This window comes from Mobula birostris, chromosome 4 (genome assembly GCF_030028105.1).
Source record: "Mobula birostris isolate sMobBir1 chromosome 4, sMobBir1.hap1, whole genome shotgun sequence".
NCBI classification, from domain to species: Eukaryota; Metazoa; Chordata; class Chondrichthyes; order Myliobatiformes; family Myliobatidae; genus Mobula; species Mobula birostris.
The window spans coordinates 135,888,009-135,909,684 of NC_092373.1; the positions used below are offsets into that span (position 1 = coordinate 135,888,009).

At 39.3% G+C, this 21,676-nt stretch overlaps 1 protein-coding gene across 1 annotated transcript in view; it reads right to left on the reverse strand.

Moving 5' to 3' along the window:
* Positions 1–487: 487 nt before the first annotated feature.
* Positions 488–21,676, reverse strand: part of ccna2 (cyclin A2) — a 33,494-nt gene continuing 12,305 nt past the window's right edge. The window contains exons 3-8 of the mRNA XM_072254729.1: positions 21,073–21,182; positions 20,480–20,703; positions 19,486–19,690; positions 19,008–19,121; positions 4,436–4,569; positions 488–1,881 (exon numbers count right to left, since the gene is read on the reverse strand). Of these exons, the coding sequence (XP_072110830.1) occupies positions 1,821–1,881; positions 4,436–4,569; positions 19,008–19,121; positions 19,486–19,690; positions 20,480–20,703; positions 21,073–21,182 (848 nt within the window). The 3' untranslated portion in view covers positions 488–1,820. The remainder of the gene's footprint in view (positions 1,882–4,435; positions 4,570–19,007; positions 19,122–19,485; positions 19,691–20,479; positions 20,704–21,072; positions 21,183–21,676) is intronic.

Sequence of the window (21,676 nt, forward strand, 5' to 3'; positions counted from 1 at the left end):
CAATGAAAAAAGTGCAAGACATATTCAGACCAGGCAATCAAGACAAGTTAAACTGAAGGATTTGAAGGGTGGGGAATTAAGGTATTAAAAGGAGACTTCCATCACAGTGTAAAGGAGCTGCTACTCAGAATGACTCTGGAAATGGTTTCAGTATAAATAATTGAATTTTACTTAAACTACTTGAAAATAATGAGTGCCACATAAGATATACCAAATTTTGCCAAAAGGAATATATGGATAGGTTCTGGATTGCAATGTGGGGAAAAGGCTTACATTATTTTAAATGTGTGTAAAACTTGATGTTGAAATTGGAAGCTATTTGTGCACTCAAATATGTATTTAAACAAAACACACAAATTGAAAAATTGCTACAATAGTTAACAATTTTGAAATCTACTGCTGACATCCCAACCATTATCATTCCCTTTGCAGAAAAATGATGGAGATCAATATATGTATTGTCTATCAATTGCCAAATGCAACATTTAGTTCTCTCCCCCCCCCAACACTCAAGTAAATTAATCTGTATTTCCTGATCTCTCTTTATTCTACTTCCCTGCTACCCAATTTGCCTCTGCTTCTTTCAACCAATTTACGATGCAACCAAATTCACACATTTGTCACTAAGCCTCCCCCATGCTGGCTCACAATCCTCTCTGCACACCTTTTGTCTACATTTCTGCAGAAATACATGTTTTTTTTATGTAATGCTTTAAGAATCCTGGTATCTAGCACTATTTAAACCAGACATTAGAACCAATGTATTTATTTACTACATGTTCCATAATTCACACAAGGAAGCTATTCAAATAGACATGGTAGCTGGACTCATTTTCCTCTCTCCCAAAGTACTTAAAGGTATTTGAACATATTTAGTACAGGCATTCCAACAAAAGAGTATTGAAGGGTTCCTTAAAAATGCTATGGTTGTGTTGTGGTGTCAATTGTTCAGTTAGAAGCAAAATCCCATTACTTTTGTCATACTAGAAATGGAAAAAAAAAATCAATGCTTTAAGCTCAGAAGACAATAAAATAAAAAAGCTAGAATGCTAATCACATAGAAGGCAGTATTCTGAAAGGCAAATTACTGATGAAGGCAACATTCTGTTCTAGACAATTAGATTTAATATCCTTATGAATTACAAAATATTCACATATAGCTGCACTTCAAGAATTTTTATCCCACATGATAGTAGCAGGAAATGGAACCATTAGCACTAAGTAGCTAATCCTCAGCTAGAGCTTGTTGATACTTGGTTTAACTAGTGAAGATACAATTTTGACATAATATTGATCATATTACAACAGGCTTTTGTTTTTTCAAGTTACTATAACTTATTCATGAGCCTTTCCCCTAAATGGATGTATTGGGTCATTCCGGCTTTATTCAAGTTGCTTAACATGTTTAATTCCCCTATTAGTCAAAACCAGTCAAGATTATTAAAAAATCAAGATGCCATCGTTTCAAAATACCTAATACACCATAAAAAATTGAATGCACATAGTTCCCGTGAATCAAGAAAAAAATACTTGCCCTATTTGCTAATCTGGGTTTGGTTATTTTAGCTCTAAATATAAAAGATGTACACAATGGGATTGCACATATGTTCATAATTCATAAAATATACAAGTATAAAACAATGCTTAAAGCATACACAAGTCATCAAAATTACTAATGGTGTAGATTGCAGTTATCCAGTGCTAAAAGATGTAGTGGCAAGTTGAAATCCCACATTTGTCCTCAAAAATACTATGCTGTACAAAAAGGTCTCCAGATTTTACAAATGTATGCAATATAAACACTAGGCAACGATGATGCATCACTGTGAAAATAGCAGGTTCAAAGATAGTGGAGGATCAATGACTGACACAGAGTGATACCTACAAGAGAAAGAAAAATAAATAAAAGTGAAAAGGCATGGCATTTTTTAAACTTAGCTTTGAAGTAATGAAGTGCTGAATTCGAAACCCAAAGCACATTGGCAATGTCATAAATCATACACTTGCTCTCCAATAGAGCAAAGGGTACACACTGTTCATGCTTTAACTAAATGGCACGTAAATACTTATTCAATACACTACATTACTCACATTTACACCATTCACAGACTAGAAACAATACACAATTTTGACAGATTTTAATTCCCGCCAACCCCCCCCCCCCGCCCCCACCACTAGTTGTAAGTTTCTCAACCTCTTCCAGTGGTCTAATAATCTAAGGAGGTTAGATCAGTGGTCCCCAACCACTGGGCCGCAAAGCATGCGCTATCGGGCCGCGAGGAAGCTATATGATTTGGCGATATGAGTCAGCTGCACCTTCCCTCATTCCCTGTCACGGCCACTGTTGAGCCATTACGCACACGAGGTCATTACCCGCGCGTCATCCATGTCAGTGCGGGAAGGAGATCAACTCCGAGCTTGCAAACGACAGTGGGCTGAGAAGTATGTTTGACATAACATCTCTGCCGGCATTCCGGATCAAAGTCAAGGCTAAAACTCCTGAGATAGCCATGAAAGCACTGAAAACGTTGCTTCCATTTCCAACATATCTCTGCAATGAATGCAACGAAAACTAAACTGCGGAACAGACTGGACATAAGGAACCCCGTTCGACTATCGCTGTCTCCCATCACCCTTTGATAGGACCGTGTTGTTGAAGGAAAACAAGCCCGGGGTTCCCACTGATTCAGCGATATTGGTGTGTTGCAATGATTTTATATGTTCATACGGGAAAAACATGTGTTGCGTGTTTAGTATCCAAACGTTACTTAAAATGTTATGATGCTATTGACTTATATAACCATATACAAATAAAACACAGAAACAGGCCATCTCTGCCCTTCTAGTCCATGCCGAACACTACTCTCACCTACTCTAATTTTAACGCTACTCTAATTTTTCTTTGAATGATAATATCGAACCTGCCTCTACCACTTCTACTGGAAGTTCGTTCAACATTTACTTCAAGCTCCCCTGATAATTGACATCACTATATTCATGCAAGGAAAATATGCACTGTGTGTTTAATATTAAATTCGTTAGATAAACCCTTTTAGAAAGGAAATTGAGTGTATTAGCCACTTATCACCGATATTCTGGTCATGAATAAGACCCCCCCCCCCCACCGAACAGAATCACCAAAAACGATTGGTAGAAAAAGAATCGTACACGCATGCCAAATCACGCATGCGCACTGGTGCCCACGCAAGGCTTCATGGTTATTGTAGTCTTTCCTGGGGAAAACCCAGCGTATTTGACTGCTACTCTCTTGTCCGTTGGCAACCCTACCCCCCCCCCCCCCACCCTGGGCCGGTCTGCAGTGCAAAAAAGGTTGGGGACCACTGGGTTAGACGACCAAAGAGCAAATATTACAAAACACAGCTGATTGATCCTGATCCTACACTCGTTTCACTCTGGTGAGAAATATTCAGGTGCAATAACAGCCAACTAGTAGCAAGGTCAAAGAACATCAACCCAAATTACTTCCTTAAACAGTGCTTGAAGTATTCCACTGTAATGAAATGAATGATACTTTGAAGGGAAGTTTAACAGCTTACAAATTAGCTAAACTAATTTAGTTTGTTTACTTTCACAAACACGAGGAAATCTGCAGATGCTGGGATTTTAAGCAACACACATAAAAGTTGGTGGTAACACCTTATATACCGTCTGGGTAACCTCCAACCTGATGGCATGAATATTGACTTTTCAAACTTCCGCTAATGCCCCACCTTCCCCTCGTACCCCATCCGTTGTTTATATACACACATTCTTTCTCTCACTCTCCTTTTACTCCCTCTGTCCCCCTCACTATACCCCTTGCCCATCCTCTGGTTTTTCTCCCCCTTCCCCCTTTTCTTTCTCCCTGGGCCTCCTGTCCCATGATCCGCTCATATCCCTTTTGCCAATCAACTGTCCAGCTCTTGGCTCCATCCCTCCCCCTCCTGTCTTCTCCTGTCATTTTGGATCTCCCCCTCTCAAATCTCTCACTAGCCCTTCTTTCCATTAGTCCTGACGAAGGGTCTCAGCCCAAAATGTCCACTGTACCTCTTCCTAGAGATGCTGCCTGGCCTGCTGCATTCACTAGCAACTTTGATGTGTGTTGTTTAGTTTGTTTACTGTTTGATTTACTGCCCAAACAGATTTCAACATTGCACCAAATTTCATTTGATGAGTTCTTTAAAACACAAAATTGCCATGTAATTTAAACATGGAACACAAGAATTCTCTTCTTCCAGTTGTCATTATGCTTCAGATTCTATTCGGTGTGGTGCTTGTCAGCTTTTTGACTCCACATATGGCACTGCATTTGCAATTACCAGTCTTTTTTAATTAATCCTATAAGTGTAACAAGACAAGCTAAACCAAAACTAAAGTCTCAATCATCTCAATCTTTTGCTTTGACAACAAATTAGGCAGTTCACACCATACTCACTTTGAGCTCTTGTATTTCTCTCTTACTGCTTGCTGTGCATGTTCTGGTGCTTTGAGGTAGTTTTGATAAAGGTCTGTCACACATGGCTTTAAGGTTTCCAAGACATACCCAGTTAACTGAGCCAATGACCTAGGCTGTAAAGAAAATGCATCAAGTTAATTAAGAAAAATAAAATTCTAATGAAAGACATACATACCAATTTAAAAGGGCAAATGAATAACACATCTAAAGAAGCCAGCAGTTTAGCTATAACACTTTAGTATTCCTTCTGAATCAAGGACTAAAAGGCTGAAGGGCCAAAAAGTCTACTGAGTATTCCTAGAGGCAAGGAAAAAAAATCTTCAAACTAGTACAAAGGACAAAAGAAAACAGTAATCGGAAACATGAAATGCAAACAAATGGCAGAACAGTTGGAAATCTGGTTTAATCAATAGATTGTTTCTCAAATCTCAGTTCAGGTTCATGTTACACCTGAGAAAAGGGATATTTTAATACCCAACGTGATCTATACAAAGTTGTTCACAGTTGAGCATCCAATAAAATTAACAAGATTTGCAAAACAGAGGTGATAATTTTGCTGTTTTTGTCTTACTTGATGGCTGGGTTGGAGAAGGCAATACCTTGGCAACATGTAACTTGCATTTATACCATAAAACAACGGGGGAAATGGTGCTCATCGCAGCTGGAGGCGCCTTAGAAAACTGCTGGCACCAAGCTACTCTTAAGCTGGTCAGTACACTGCATTTATAAAGTTTGCTAAATCCAGAATATGCAGAGCAGCAAATACCACATCTATCACTGAGCAAAAAGTAGGGGAAACAAAAGCCACAATCCAAAGATTCAAAAAAAAAAAAGGGCAAATGATGCATGGTAGTTGAATAGGTGAACTCCACACTAGAAGAAAGCAAATTACATTTGGTTGGGTGGGGGAAGGAAGAGAAGCAAAAATTAACACAAAAGAAAAGAGTAGATTGATATCTCCAACAAGATCAAGCCTTCAACCACGTGCCAGTTCCTCACAATTCTCAATTTTATGTCAATTTGTATTTAAATCTTCTCCCACTCCCAGGATCTTGCATCTTTTTTTAAAAGAAAACTTCCATATTTTTAAATTAGAATCAGCTTTGCAATAAAGACAAACATGCCATTTGCCTTTTCAATTTGTTTGAACTGCCTGCTAATTGTGATTCTTGCACTAGAACATCTAAATCCCTCTGAACTTCAACTCATTTGCAGGACAAAAGTCTGCTTTTTGATCCCTTAGTGCTCAACTCTACACTTAAGCACTTTAAACTCCATTTGCCAGAATTTTCCGCAAACAGGAATTCTGCAGATGCTGGAAATTCAAGCAACGCACAAAGTTGCTGGTGAACGCAGCAGGCCAGGCAGCATCTCTAGGAAGAGGTACAGTCGACGTTTCGGGCTGAGACCCTTCGTCAGGACTAACCAGCCTCTTGGTCCTGATGTACAGAATGCATTGGCATTCTCTTTAATCCTACTAGCCAAGCACTCTTCATGGCCCCTCCTGGTTTTCCTAATTCTCTTCAAAATCTTTTTTAGCTTCTTTGCAATCCCCAAGGGCTCCGTTTGATTCTAGCTTCCAAAGCTTTACATACTTTTCCTTTTTCTTCTTGACCAAATTCATTACCTCCCTCAATATCCAAGGTTCTCTTAATCTGCCATCTGTCCTTCCTTCTGACTGGAACATACCTGTCCTGTACTCTGTACAGTTGGTTTTTAAATATGTTGGATGTGGACTTGCCCCCGCCCCCAAACAGCTGTTCCCAATCAACTTTCCCTAGTTCCTGGCTAACACTCTTGTAATTTGCTCTGCTTCAGTTTAATACTCTCCAGCAAGGTCCACACTTACCCTCATCTATAACCATCTTTAAACTTAAGATGTTGTGTGGTCAACTGTTCTCTAACTGTCAACTGTTCCCAGAAAAGTCAGTCACCTGGCCAGGTTCAACACTCAGCAGCAGATCCAGTACACCACTCCTCTTATTGGTCTATCCACTTATTTAAGAAGCCTTCCTGGATCCACTTAAATACTGCCCCATCTAGACCACTTGCACCAAGGAGATCCCAGTTTATATTAGGGAATTTGAGGTCCCCCACAACAACTGTATTGCTTTTACACCTGTCCTTAATCTGTCTGCATACCTGTACTTCAATATCCTGGTGCCTACTGGAGGCCCTGTAGTACAATCCCAGAGCGATTGGACCCTCCATTATGGTAGGAATCTTCTGCCATGTGGGAATGATGCTTGCATAGATATCATTGCATTTTGCACTGAATTGGAATGATCAAGTTAAGCCCCTACGGTTTAACTACCTATTGCTCTTGGTTGGCCTGTTTTTTTAGAATTATAAATACATTGCTGGGTGTCTGCATTTCCAATTTGCAAACCATACGGGTTACAAACCCAAACCATATCATACCTTAGGGAGGACCTCTGCCAAGGAAAAAGATTCAAGATTGTTTAATGTCTTTTCCTGTACACAAGTGTAAAGGAGTACAAAATAATTTTTATTCTAGATCCAATGCAGCACATACTAAAAAGAGAGCATAATAAAAATAAAATACAATGAATATAACTATAGAAGATAGCTGATATGGGACTTCCGGGTCATCAAGGGAATGGCGGCCTAAGGAAAAGGTCTCTCGACAAAAAAAGTAAACTGCCCCAAAATCGAATTTAGACAAATACTTCATATTGCATAACTATATTAATAAAAGGGGCAAGGATGATGTCTAAGAACAAGATTAAAAAGTCCGCTCCGAAGGCTGATAAACACAAAGAGACGCAGCCAGGCGATGGGCCTAGCTCCCCCACGGCAAGCCAGGACGGAGAGAATGAGGGGGAAATCGGTGACTCTGTCTTTGATTCTCGGAGAGATTCACGAGTTCCAACAAGATAACAGCAAATAGCTGGAGGATATTAAAGGAGAAATAGTAAAAACTAACTTGAGGATAGATGAAGCCGAAGCGAGGATTGTTGGAATTGAAGAGAAGCTACAAAACGCCGAGGAAGTAATAGCAGAAATGCTAAAGCTGCAAGAGCAGCTCCAGTGGAAACTAATAGATCAAGAAAGCTGCTCAAGGGAAAATGTGAGGATCTACGGAGTTCCCGAAGGAACTGAAGGTAAACCCGGATTGATGATTCCCTTCATGGAGAAGCTGTTTAGAGAGAACCTTGATATACCGGCCACAAAAGACCTACAGATAGAAAGAGCTCACCGCGCGTTGGCACCACAGCCTCCGGCAGGTGCCCAGCCCAGATCGATTCTGGTCAGATTTCTCAGTTACAGAACGAAGGAAGAGGTGCTTAAACGGGCATGGCAAAAGAAAGGTTTCATGTGGAGCAACTGTAAAATCAGTTTAGACCACGACTACACACCGGAGATTCTTGCCAGGCGGAAGGAATATGCGGAAACACGGAGGGTCCTGAAGGAAAACAACATCAGATTTCAGACCCTGTATCCAGCTCGGCTGAGAGTCTTTTACGACGAAAGGACAAAAACTTACGCTATGGTGGAGGAGGCAACATTGGACCTGGCAGACCGGGGACTACCTATTAAAGTTATCACCCAACCGGAGTCGCTACTGGAGAGGATTCGGCAGAAGTCGTGGCAGTTAGTGGGGCGAGGATGCTCCACACAAACCAGAGTGTCAAACTACAAGGAAAAGCTGCAAATATTCAAACGCGAATGTACAGAGAATACAGACTAATTAAGAGAAATGACTGAAAAGAGCAATTCGGACTTAAAGGTAAAATGAAAGCTGGTATCTGAAAATAAACTAGACGGAATAACTTGAATGATAGCAATATGGTCGAGACATAAATAGAAGAAAATTCTCTATGATTATTCAAACTGCTGAGGGCCCTCTAACACAGGGTGAAGATAGAGGTTATCCCTCTGAACTGAGGCGGGTCGGTGCTCAGGCCTCACTGTGGGAAGTCGGGAAAAATTTTCAAATGTTATACGTTCAAAAATGTCTAGGGTGTGGTTATATGTCTTGGTTTACTGTTGAGAAGGGATTGCTTACTGTTTGGTTAGAAAAGGAGAGTTTTTTTTCTACTAGAGAAAAATGCAAACTGAATTGGTAAAAATAATTTCCTATAATGTTAATGGGGTTTTGAATCCAATTAAAAGAAATAAGATTATGCCTAATTTGAAAAAAGAGAGGGCAGGAAACACATATGAGCCAATCTGAACATGGAAAATTAAAAAGAATGGGCTTTAAGCATGTATTTTATTCATCATATAAATTGAGTCACAAAAGAGGGGTAGCTACTTTAATATCAAGTACTCTTAATTATGAACATATTTCAGAGACTAAAGACAAAGATGGACGGTTTGTAAAAATTACAGGAAGAATAGAAGGTACAGAAATAACACTGCTGAATGTTTATGCTCCTCCAGGTTGTGAATGGTCATTTTATAGACACATTTTTGACCTAATGGTCAGTTCTCAAGGGGTAGTAATTTGTGGAGGGGATTTTAATATTAGATTAAATCCTGTATTAGATTCTTCAAGAATAGTTACTCAGAATAAACCTCTGACTCGGAAAATGAATTTATTGATGGAGGAGTTGGGAATTATAGATGTGTGGAGGGAATTACACCCCACTAGTAAAGATTATACACATTACTCTTTCCCTCATTCGACCTATTCAAGGATAGACTATTTCTTTATCTTTAATACAGATAGATTCAGGATAAAAAACTGTAATATTGCAACAATTGATCTGTCGGATCATAGCCCGGTCTCTATGTCTCTAATCCTGGAAAGAAAAATGAGGAAAACACTATGGCGGCTAAACTCACATATACTCAATAACCCAAAAGTAATGGAGAGATTAAGGGGAGAAATCAAAGAATATCTAGATCTTAATGACACGGGAGAAACATCACCAGTGATCTTATGGGATACATTGAAAGCTGTACTGAGAGGGAAAATTATTTCTATTACCACTCACATGAAAAAAATCAATGCACAAAGATTAGCAGACCTTCAAGGAAAATTAAAACAACTTCAAGTTGTAGATAGCAACAAAAGTAATTCAAATCTAAAACAGGAAATTAGGAAATTGCAAAGTGAAACTGACAGTATTTATACATTGGAAACTCAAAGAAATTTTCTTTACCTGAGACAAAAGAATTATGAAGTAGGAGGTAAATCAACTAGATTATTAGCATATAAATTACAAAAACAACAAGCAGACAATACAATTCATAAAATAAAGAATCCAAAGACAAAGCTTGTGGAGAGTACAATAGGGAAAATTCAAGAGAGTCTTGAAACATATTATCGAGAGCTGTACTCCTAACCCCGGGCCCCCAATGAGCCCTATATAGACAGTTTATTGAATTCTTTAGATCTACCTAAACTTATAGATTTACAAAATGAAAGTTTATTAGAACCAGTAACTGCCAAAGAACTGAACGTGGCCATCTCTAGGTTAAAGCTGGAAAGTCCCCGGGTTCTGATGGGTTTACCTCAGAGTGGTACAAGTCCCTGAAGACACAGTTAGCCCCATTACTACTTAACGCCTTTAATTGGATCTTGCAGAGAGGAGAAACTCCACCTTCCTGGAGAGAAGCGATTATTTCAGTTATTCCTAAAGAGGGTAAAGATAAACTAGAATGTGGCAATTATCGGCCAATTAGTGTTCTTAATTTAGATTACAAACTATTTACATCTATATCAGCGTGCATATTGGAAAAGCTCTTACCTGGCCTAATCCACTTAGACTAGACTGGATTTATTCAACAAAGACAAACACAGGACAACATAAGGAGAACTCTACACATATTAGAACAGGTTAATAAGAACGAGACAGAGACAATGGTAGTAGGATTAGGTGCTGAGAAAGCTTTTGATTCGGTTAGTTGGGCATTCCTATACAGTGTTAGGAAGATTCAGCTTTCAAGACAAGTTTATTAAAGTAATTCAGACTCTATATGACAGCCCTACAGCCCGAATTAAGATAAATGGGGACCTCTCTGACTCTTTCATCTTAGAGAGGGCACTAGACAGGGATGTCCAATTTCTCCTCTCCTTTTTGCGCTATATATTGAACCACTTGCCCAACTAATAAGACAGAGCGAAATCGTAAAAGGTATCAAGGTGGCAGGGATTGAACAGAAAGTGGCATTATTCGCAGATGATGTTTTGGTCTTCTGAGTGAACCAGAAAAATCATTTATAGGATTGTTTACACTGTTGGATGACTTTGGGAAAATATCAGGTTATAAAATAAATGTAAAGAAAACGCAGGTTATGTCCCTATATTACACACCATCCAAAAAATTGCAGGATACATACAATCTTAAGTGGGAAGCTAAATCATTAAAATATTTAGGGAATAACCCTGCCGAAGGATCTTTCAACGCTGGCACAGGTAAATTATGGGCCATTAATCTCAGAGATAAAAGCAGATATGCATAGATGGAATCTTATCCCCTTTTTAAGTTTAAGTTCAAGGATAAATACTATAAAAATGAATATTCTTCCTCAGTTACTGTATCTTTTCCGTACTTTACCGGTGGAGGTGGATGATAATCAATTCAGGGAATGGGACAAATGGATTTCCTGCTTCATTTGGCAAGGAAAGAAACCTAGAATTCGATATAACACCTTACAGTTAGGGAAGGAAGGAGAAGGTATGGTTCTTCCTTGCCTGAGAAATTATTTTTATGCCTCACAGATAACCCCTCTATTATATTGGTGTAATAGGGAATATAAGGCTAGATGGAAGGAAATAGAATTTGGATTAGTTGACAGTTTTCCTCTACAGGCCTCAATAGCTGACAAAGGATTGATGGCCCAATTGGAAAAATTTAAAAACAGTTGGATAAATCTTACATTAAAAGTATGGCAGAAGGTGATTAATTCGTGTGGAATTAATAACATGTTAAAACTCTTCAGATGGTGTGCATATGATACCGAATTCCTTCCCAACAGAGGAGATAAAAGATTTAAATTATGGATAAAGGTCGGTCTTACAACCTACCTCTCATTTATAGATAAAAGAGTATTACAAAGTTTCCAAATCCTGCAGGACAAACATGGCCTAGAACATAATGACTTTTTTTAGGTACCTTCAAGTACGAAACTATGTTAACCAGAGTTGTAGATATACAGACCTATCAACAGTAGAATTAGAATTTTTCAAGATCCTGAATTCGGCTTGCAGTTCAATACCTAGTAAATCAGTTCCTCGATTATATAATGCACTCTCCCATGCTAAAAATGTAAACACATTGTATATTAAAGAGAAGTGGGAGAAAGAAGCGGGGTTGGTACTTTCAGAGGAGGCATGGGGGAAAATATGCAGCTTTCAGTGGTCCACGACTAATTCTTTGACTTGAAGAGAACATTGTTGGAAAAATATTATAAGATACTTCAAGACCCATCAGGAAAAATATAGAGATACAAACGTGATGTGTTGGAGAAGGTGTGGCTCCAAGGAGGCAAATCATTTTCATATTTTCTGGGATTGCCCTAAATTAAGTATATATTGGGAAAGTATTCATAGAACATTAATTAAGGTACTTAGGTTCCAGATACCTCTGAACTTTGAGACGCTCTATTTGGGGCATGTATTGTTTGTTGAACAGAAGGAAGATATAAAGTTGCTGCAGGCCCTCTTAGCGGCAAGTAAGAAATCAATCACTAGAAAGTGGCTAAATCCAATACCACCTACATTAGAAGATTGGTACGAAATTATCTTGGAAATATTTAAAATGGAACAGTTGACTTACTCCCTGAGAATTCAAAAAGAAAAGTTGTATCAAATCTGGAAGAAATGGATTGAATATATAACCCCAATGCGAGCAGACTTTAGATGACTCTCCAAATGATTTATACTGCTCTTCTCATCAACACAGTAATATTGCTAACGTAAGCACCCCTAGTCTAAATGTTTACCGTTTTTGTTTTCTTTTGGAAAATAGAGAATTAATACAAGTAAAGGAAAAGATTTGGGAAAGGGATAAGAAATGATAAAGTAAATAAGTACATAGGGATTGGATAATTATGTCTGGGGGCAGGAGCAAGCATGAACAAGTTAGGATATAAACACCTACAATGGTTGTTACATAGGCTTACATACATTTTGGACCAGAAGAGATTTATGGAAACTATTGTTACTATGTTTCTTAACAACTAATACCATTACTTAGCCTAATAGATTAGAATTACCACTGTACATAATTACCTATTTAAGTGTCTAATTTCATTTTATATCATCTCAATGTGTACTTAATGTATAAATAATTATAGTTTTACACATAAAAAAATGGAAAAGGTTATGTGTGGAAAAAGTACATGATACTTGTGAATTCCATATCCAAATAAAAATAAAATTTAAAAAAATGATAGCTGATATAAATAGATTGAATGAAAAGTCCATAAAGTGACACTAGGGTCTAAATAAGGCGACTGACAGGAAATAACAAAAGTAGTGGTGGAGGTGTTGATCAGACTTACTGCTTGGAAAGTAACTACTTTTGAATCTGGTGGCCCTGACATAGATGCTACACAGCCTCCTACTACTGACAGCATACTCTGATGCTCTCTACTACACATCTGTGTAATGATGTGAGCATCCAATTCTCTTCAGCCCCCTCAAAGTAGAGGCGCTGATCATCTTTGTTGACTGTGCATGATGTATTCATAGACCACGAGAGGTTGTGTGTGTACTCCCTGGAGCTTGAAACTATTTGTAGTTAGCACTGCTGTGCCACTAATGCAAAGGGGGTGTGGGACGCGAGTGTCACAAACTCCCCAGAAGTCTTTTGTTATGTTGGCATTGAGGAAGAGGGCATTTGCCTGGCACCAGTCCTTGAGATCTTCCACCTCTTCTGTAGGTCAGCTTGTTGGTGGTGAGCCCCACCGTCATGTCATCAGTGAATCTGACATCATGATTTTTCGGGTGCTTGACTGTGCAGTCACATGGGAGCAGCGTGTACTGCAACGGGCTCAGTACATAGCCCTGGTGGGCATCCGTGTTGAGGATGGTGGGGAGGGAGGAGAAGAATCAGATGGTACTCCATCTACCAACCTAAACTTCAGTGTGCATACTCAAAATACACTACAGTTAGGTGCCAGTCTCTTGAACAACTGCTCCCAAAGTCACGATCTCTATTAAAAACGTCAGTACCCAGGAACAACACTACTATATGGATCCCTCCAAATCACACACCATCTCCAACTGAATCACTGTTAATGATCAAGTACCAAGAACTCCTTACCAATAGCTTTATGGGAATACCTTCAGATGAGCCTGAAGTGGACTCAACACAAGGACAACGAAAATCATCTTGCTAGAAAAACCCCAGACCCCAAAAAGTAAACATACCTATTCACAGTTATCGGAAATTGGTAGCCAAAAATTGAACCCAATTTATATTTCAGTAGAAGACTTGGTTGCAAACCAAACGAATTGTTATTTGTTTTCTTTACTTTTAGTAAGTCAGTTCAGTGGGGCAATAAAATTTGGATACGTCACTGGATCGATGGGGTTAGCAGCTCATAGCCAAGTGCCTCCTTTGTCACCTCTAATCCAAGGAACTGTGAACAGATATCTGCTTGATTGCAGATTTCTCTAGCACACATCATTCTGGGGAGCCACGGTAGCCATGGCACATTCCTCAAAGTAATCCCTCAGTCTTTACACTATGAAGTTCTAAGTTGGGCATTACCCCTCTTTAATGTTAATGTTCTCCTATCTATGAACCTTGTGCTTAAGAATTTAAAAAATCCTTGCAGACCGAGCACAACAGCAGTACACTTAGATTTCTATTGACATGTTCTCAGACTGGAGTCTCTGGTAGACACAGGAGTGACTGCCAGTCTAATCAGTCACAGTGCCTATTACCCCAAGGTACTGAGTTACTAAAAATCATAATCGACAAAATGTCCATTCTTCCCACTTTTATTTGATACTAACATTCGATGGGTTTTAATGGGATATCCCCTCATTCTTCTAAGTTCCAGAGAGTACAGTCCCAGAATCAACAGCCGTCCTCATATGAGTTGCCATCTGTTGGTTTTAAAGTTTCCCAATCCTCGTAACTCTCCACAAATTTTTGCTCTATTATATGCCCTCTGCTTTGCTTTTATGTGGTCTTTGACTTCCTTGTCAGCCATGGTTGTGTTTTCCTGCCTTTAAGAACACTACTTCTTTATTATCATGTGTTATTTACAGTATATAAATACTGCCTTCCAAATTGCTCCCAGAAATTCCAACAATTGATGCTCTGCCATCATTGCTGTTACTGCTCCCTTCCAATCAACTTAGACCAGCTCATCTCTCATGCTCCTAATCCTCTTTACTCCACTGTAATACTGATACATCTGACTTCAGTATTTCCCTATCAAATTACGAGGCGAATTCTATCACATTAAGATCACTACCTCCTTAAGCTCCCTCATCAAACCTGGTTCATTACACAATGCCCAATCCAGAACAGCTGGTTCTCCTAGTGGGTTCAACCACAAGCTGCTCTAAAAAGCCATCTTGTAGGCATTCTAAGATCCAGCACCAACCTGATTTTCCCAATCTACGTGCATATTGAAATTCCCCATGACTATTGCAACATTGCCCTTTGACTGTGCTATATGATCATCTACCTTATTCTGTAGACTGCATGCATTCAAATATAGCACCTTTAGTCCTGTATCCATCACCCCTTTTGATTACATTCCCCTGCTTGTGCTTCACCACAACTCACCTCTGCATGTAAACCAAAAGCCCTATCACCCTGGTTCCCGTACTCCTGCCAAATTATTTTAAACCAGGGATTGCCAACCTGGGGTCCTCAGAACCTCAAATAATGGTAGGGGTACATAGCATAAAAAAAGAATGAGAAACCCTGGTTTAAACCCTTCCTAACACCTCTTGCAAACCTGTCTGCAAGGTTATTGGCCCCACTTGGGTTCGGGTGCAACTTGTCTCATTTGTACAGATCATTATAATAGAGATCTGAAACCCTTCAAGTTTCATTAGCAGCACAAGCAAAAGCAGAGATTATGCTGAACATTTATAAGCCTTTGGTATGGAAAACTAGGAGCAGCATGATCATTTCTGGTCACTATATATCCAAAGGGATCCTGAAAGATGCAGAGTAGAGTTAGAATTAGGCTGGAGAAGTTAGGGGTTAGCCCCCTCTTGTGGGGAACAAGGAGATGGCAAGATGTTTTAAAAGAAATTAGATGTAGAGTATCTATGGAAGGAAGTACAGTGGACTTTTTGGATCGAGACCCTTCGTCAGGACGAACGGAAAAAAGAGATAGTAAGAGATTTGAAAGTGGGAGGGGGAGGGGAGACCAGAAATGATAGAAGACAGGAGGGGGAGGGATGAAGCCAAGAGCTGGGAAGTTGATTGGCAAAAGGCTGAAGAAGGGGGAATATCATGGGACAGAAGGCCTTGGAAGAAAGAAAGGGGGAGGGGAGCACCAGCGGAAGATGGAGAACAGGCAAGGAGTTATGAGACGGAAAGAGGTAAATAAATAAATAGGGATGGGTTAAGAAGGGGAAGAGGGGCTTTAACAGAAGTTAGAGAAATAAACGTTCATGCCATCAAGTTGAAGGCTACCCAGATGGAATATAAGGTGTTGTTCCTCCAACCTGAGTGTGGCTTCATCTCAACAGTAGAGGAGACCGTGGATTAACATATCGGAATGGGAATGGGACGTAGAATTAAAATGTGTGGCCACTGGGAGATCCTGCTTCCTCTGGCGGACAGAGAGTGGGTGTTCAGTGAAGCAGTCTCCCAATCTGCGTCAGGTCTCACCAATATATAGAAAGCTACACCGGGAGCAACGGACACAGTATATCACACCAGCAGACTCACAGGTGAGGTGTCGCCTCACCTGGAAGGACTGTCTGGGGCCCAGAATGTTTGTGAGGGAGGAAGTGTAAGGGCAGGTGTAGCACTTGCTCTGCTTACAAGGATAAGTGTCAGGAGGAAGATCGGTGGGAAGGGATAGAGGGGCGAATGGACAAGGGAGTCGTGCAGGGAGCCATCCCTGCAGAAAGCAGGAAGTGGGGGGGGGGGAAAGGGAGGGAAAGATGTGCTTGGTGGTGGGATCCTGTTGGAGATGGCAGAAGTTATGGAGAATTATATGTTGGACACGGAGGGCTGGTGGAGTGGTAGGTGAGGACAAGAGGAACCCTATCCCTAGTTAATGCCCCTCCTCCCCTGATCCCTAATTTATTATTTATTTTTTCCCTCTTTCCCTCTCACAATAACTCCTTGCCTGTTCTCCATCTTCCTCTGGTGCTCCCCTCCCCTTTCTTTTCTTCCGTCCCATGATACTCCCCCTTCTCCAGCCTTGTATCCCTTTTCCCAATCAACTTCCCAGCTCTTGGCTTCATCCCTCCCCTTCATGTCTTCTCCTAACATTTCGGGTCTCCCCTTCCCCCTCTCAAATCTCTTACTATCTCTTTTTCTCCCCGTTAGTCCTGACAAAGGGTCTTGACCTGAAACATCGACTGTACTTCTTCCTATAAATGTTGCCTGGCCTGCTGCATTCCACCAGCATTTTGTGTGTGTTGCTTGAATTTCCAGCATCTGCAGATTTTCTTGTGTTAGATGCAGACTATGATAGGTTCACACAAATTACAAAGCTTGACCTATCAGCTTTTCTTTGGGTGAGGGGAGGAAGGGGTTGGAGACTGGGGATGAAACAGCAGTACTGCTGCAGCTCTGTGGAATAAAGACTTGCAATTTTGCCTGCAAGAGTGGTGAAAGTTAGATCAAATGAGTTCAAGAGGAAATTGGGTCAGTTCAAGGAAATAAATGTGAAGGAAAATGAGGATATAGCAGGGGAAATGGAATTGACTGGAATGCTCTACAGAGCCTTCACAAAGTTGTGAACCGAATGAAGACCTTTCATGCTATAGTGACTATTAAAAGAAGACCGCCTGACAAAGTCAAGAGAACGATAATGGGAAGAAAGCCTGTATGCTCCAAATGTGGACCTTTTAGAATGATAAAACTGAGAAGATGTCAAGGAGCATTGGACACCTAGATTAAAAGAGTTTTCTTCCTCTAACTACTTAAATGTTAAGGATAGTTTCACAGCGATTGTAATTGGGCAGCCGAGTTATTCCAAAATTGCTTTAGTTTATGTTCCATATTAATGATTTAGGGTACAGATGGTGTATTAAGCTTACAGACAATATTCAAGTTGGAGGGTATAACATGGATAAAAAGGTTGAACGGACAACTGATTTAAGTTGATTCGGGGTCAGAAAATGCAAAGTTACCGATTTTAGTTGATGAACTCAATGGCTTCTGCTGAATCATTTAAACATCAGAAGCTTGAGAGAGTTTGCATCTTACAAAATGCAAAAACACTACATCACCACTCAGTGAAGCTTTATGTCAAGAGCTGTAGAGCATAATGACAAGCAATAAGGCTTTAGCCAGACCAAAGCAGAGTTCAGTTGCACACCATGGATGATTGAGAATTCAATATATGGTTTAAGTATGAAGAAAAGGTTGAAATGTTTCATGAAGTGATATTCAATGTGGTACTTATGTTAAAATGGATGAAATGGATGCAAGATCAAAGGAATTTATAAAACAAATTTAAAATTAAAGCTATGTCTCATGAGCAAGTCAGTTGATAACAGGCTAGAATTATATAGTCTGTCAAAAAGAGGGAGATGGTAATCCTCAGATTATTTTTTTTGTAAAATTCGTAGTTTTTGCTGAATGTTTTTTCTTGTGAATGTCACATATCCGATGCTATGTACCCATGACACATTTACAAGTAAGCTTTTCGTTGTACTTGTGCATACATGTTTTGTCCATATCAACAATAAACTCAACTTCAATTTCAATGTGAAGATGGCTAAGGGACAAGAGATGATGCAGATACTGAGCAGTTGGATTGCTGACCTGAACTGACATTAGCACAAGTTCAAGCACCATTCCAGAGATACAAAACCCAAACAATTCCACATAGAAGAGTCGCTGTATTGTTGCACGTTTTATTTTGACTGAAGCTTCTCCTGTGCATTATATAGAAGAAAGTCGCTTTTTATATTAAAAATGCAAAATGGGGTCTTGAATATATCCAACCCAGTTTGGAGCTTAATTGGTTGTGGTAACAGAACATGAATGAAGCAATAAGTACCTTAACATTAAAAGTGACAAGAACATTATTATTTTTGCACAGAAGTATTAGTATCAAGCCAGATACAGGATGCAAATGAACCTGAAGCAATGAACAATACTGAAACATGGACAATACTTCCTGACTTTGTCAATTTGGGGGTAAGCTGATGTAGTGTTCAAAGGATGCTATTGAAAGAGTGAATGCAACATAAAGTAGAATTGGATAGAAAACAAGAATAAGGCACAATAGTAACCGAAATGTGTTAAACCAATTGTAATACACATGGATTATGGCAGGTATTTGTTGAAAATATACTAAAAAAAAAAAAGGGCAACTCCTCAACAGCAAATTGAGATCTTCTGCAGAATTATCAAAAGGAAAACTTCTTTATAAATGCATTCAGAATTTAAAATTACCATTTATGACTCACCCAGCCAGCCTGTGATATCGTATAGTTGGCCAAACAAAAAGCTGACGCAGCAAGGACAGAAGGTGGATATTTCAGAAATGGTTCAGAATCGATCAAGCTTAGTTCTCCCAGGTACTGCCAAAAGAGAGATCCTGGTTACAGAGTGCACAAGAAGCAGCGACTACTCAGCCCACAAGATCACATTCAATCTTTCATATCGACCCTCAGTCGTGCCCAATCTCCCTTACATCAAGCCTCTTATTGAATCCGGAGTTAAGAAATACTAAAAATTTGCTGTCAAATAAAGAAATCGCTCTTCAACTCAGTGCTAAATAACTAAGCTCTTGTGAGAATGATGCAGAATGCCAACATTTACAGTAGCCTTTCAGCAATCCACATCCTTGAGATTAAATGGTCCGTGCCACTCCAAACAGTGCTGCGGCTTGCAAAAATAATTAAAGTCAGATTCTGGTACAACTTGGATACAAACAGTACTCACCATACAGAGACTCTCAACTTTACTGCTCGCCTTCTCACGGCCAACATATTGAACAAGGAATTGGTTTATTGTTGGTGCTGCCAAGTCAAATGATAAAACTTTAAGAATGAGATGTTCCATCCGTAGAACTTGTTTCTTTGTGTAGGTATCATCAGTTATGTAAACAAATTCAGCTACTTCAGGTGGATATATTTCTTCAAATTTTCTGTAGAAAATGAAAATGAATAAGCATATCTTTTCCTTTTCAAATCAATGACCTACTGCAAAGCTTTGTACTATCTGCAAACTTTAAACTTTCCCATTAGGACTAAATACACAGGGATAAAGAATGACATCCCCACTAAATAGATAGTCATACTTTACTGGTCCTGAAGGAAATTGGTTTTCGTTACAGTTGCGAAAACCTATTCAGTATCCCATTCTATAAGCACCATGTACCCACTGTTCTGAATCAAATTCCAGTATCCAGCTGGAAGACTGAGAAAAGTTTATTCATCATAATGCCGGGAAAGCATTAGATCCTTTGTCATTCTTATATCTACCTATCTCTATTCTCTTCTCCCCCCCACACCTCAAACTCCCATACGCTTTTCCTTTCCCGCATGCAACTCTTACAGCTTTAAATGCAAGCAATCTGCCTTGACCAGTTAGTTCCATGCTGCCTCAGAAATGGCCCCAACATGTGAATACTTCTTAATCTACATATTCACTCATTATCCATGCTCCATTTTTAAATTAACGAGCATGTCTTGAGATAATTTCCTTAGTTATTTTTCCAATAGAGAATATATTCTCTCCATGTTTAACAGAAGGCAATTCACACTTTCCTATATTCAATGTTACACCAGCTTAACCAATTGCTACAATTTATTCTCACATAATACAGGGGATGAATATGCCTAGTACTTTCCAGGTCCTTCTGTCCCCTCCTTTAGTTCAGACAAAAAAATTAATGCACCAGACTGACTAAACTAGAAATTAAATTCATACTTACGAAGCCAACAGCATGGCGGCTGTTCCAACAAGCTGGAGTTTTCCTCTAAGGACTGACATGGATGACAAAAATCTGTCGATGTAGTTTACAGCTAAATACAGTGTTTCATTCTGCAATTTGTATTCTTCTCCAACTTCAACCAACCAGTCAACAAGAATAGCTCTCATACTGTTGGTTATATCAGGTTGTTTCTTCATGTAGCCAACTTTGGGTCTGCATTTCAACTAAGAGGTGGGGAAAAATGTTAGATTTTTGCACAAGTCTGACTTTATCAAGCCCATGGCTCAGGCTTACTAGTCATACTCAAAAACCTCTTACACATCTTGCAAATTCACTGGACTAATAAAAGTAGGTGATAAAACTGCATGATATGACAGTTAGAGCAGCTAAATGTTGATATACATTCCTTTTAGATAATTACATTCACACAAGTGATAAATGATAGCCTTCACCCACATCGCATGAAAAAATGCGTATATTAGACATTAATAATAAAAATAAACAATATGGTTACGCAACTATGATTGATTACGCCTTTGCAAATATCGGGGATGAAGGTAAATGGAATGGACCAACTATACAAAAGTTCTTACCTCCATTTCTCTTAGGTATTTATGTATATCATCTGCATATTCAGATAATTCATTAGCATTTACTTGTTTTGCTTCACCACATGAAGATATTGACATATCCATTGGAGAGTCTAGATGCAAAGAAAATCACAGTAAATTTGATTAAGTTACCAGTTAGAACAACATTACATCCATTTTAGTTCAGTGAATTAACAAACCAGTAGCCATGAAATAATCCTCTTTGAATTCTGCCGAGGTGAAAACTGAACAGTTGGAAAGTATCAATTGGAAGAGACAAAGTCAGGGAACTTGCAAGACCAAAATGCTCAACAAACTTGAACTTTTTTTTGGAAGTAACTGCTAGAATAGATAAGAATAGTTTTGGTCTTTAAAATAAAGGTTAGATTAGAGCAAGTGCAGCAAACTCTACCAGTTAAATTCCAGGAATTGGATGGGGTTGGTAAGAATGGGTACCATCATGGAGGATTGGGTTGACTAGTATAGTACTCAGGAGAAAAGTCTCAGGACTCAACAGGCTAAATGCAGAGATGTTCCCCTGTTGAGGCATTCTGGAACCAGGGATCACAGCCTAGAACCTGGGGCAAGAAAATTAATTCTAAAAGTC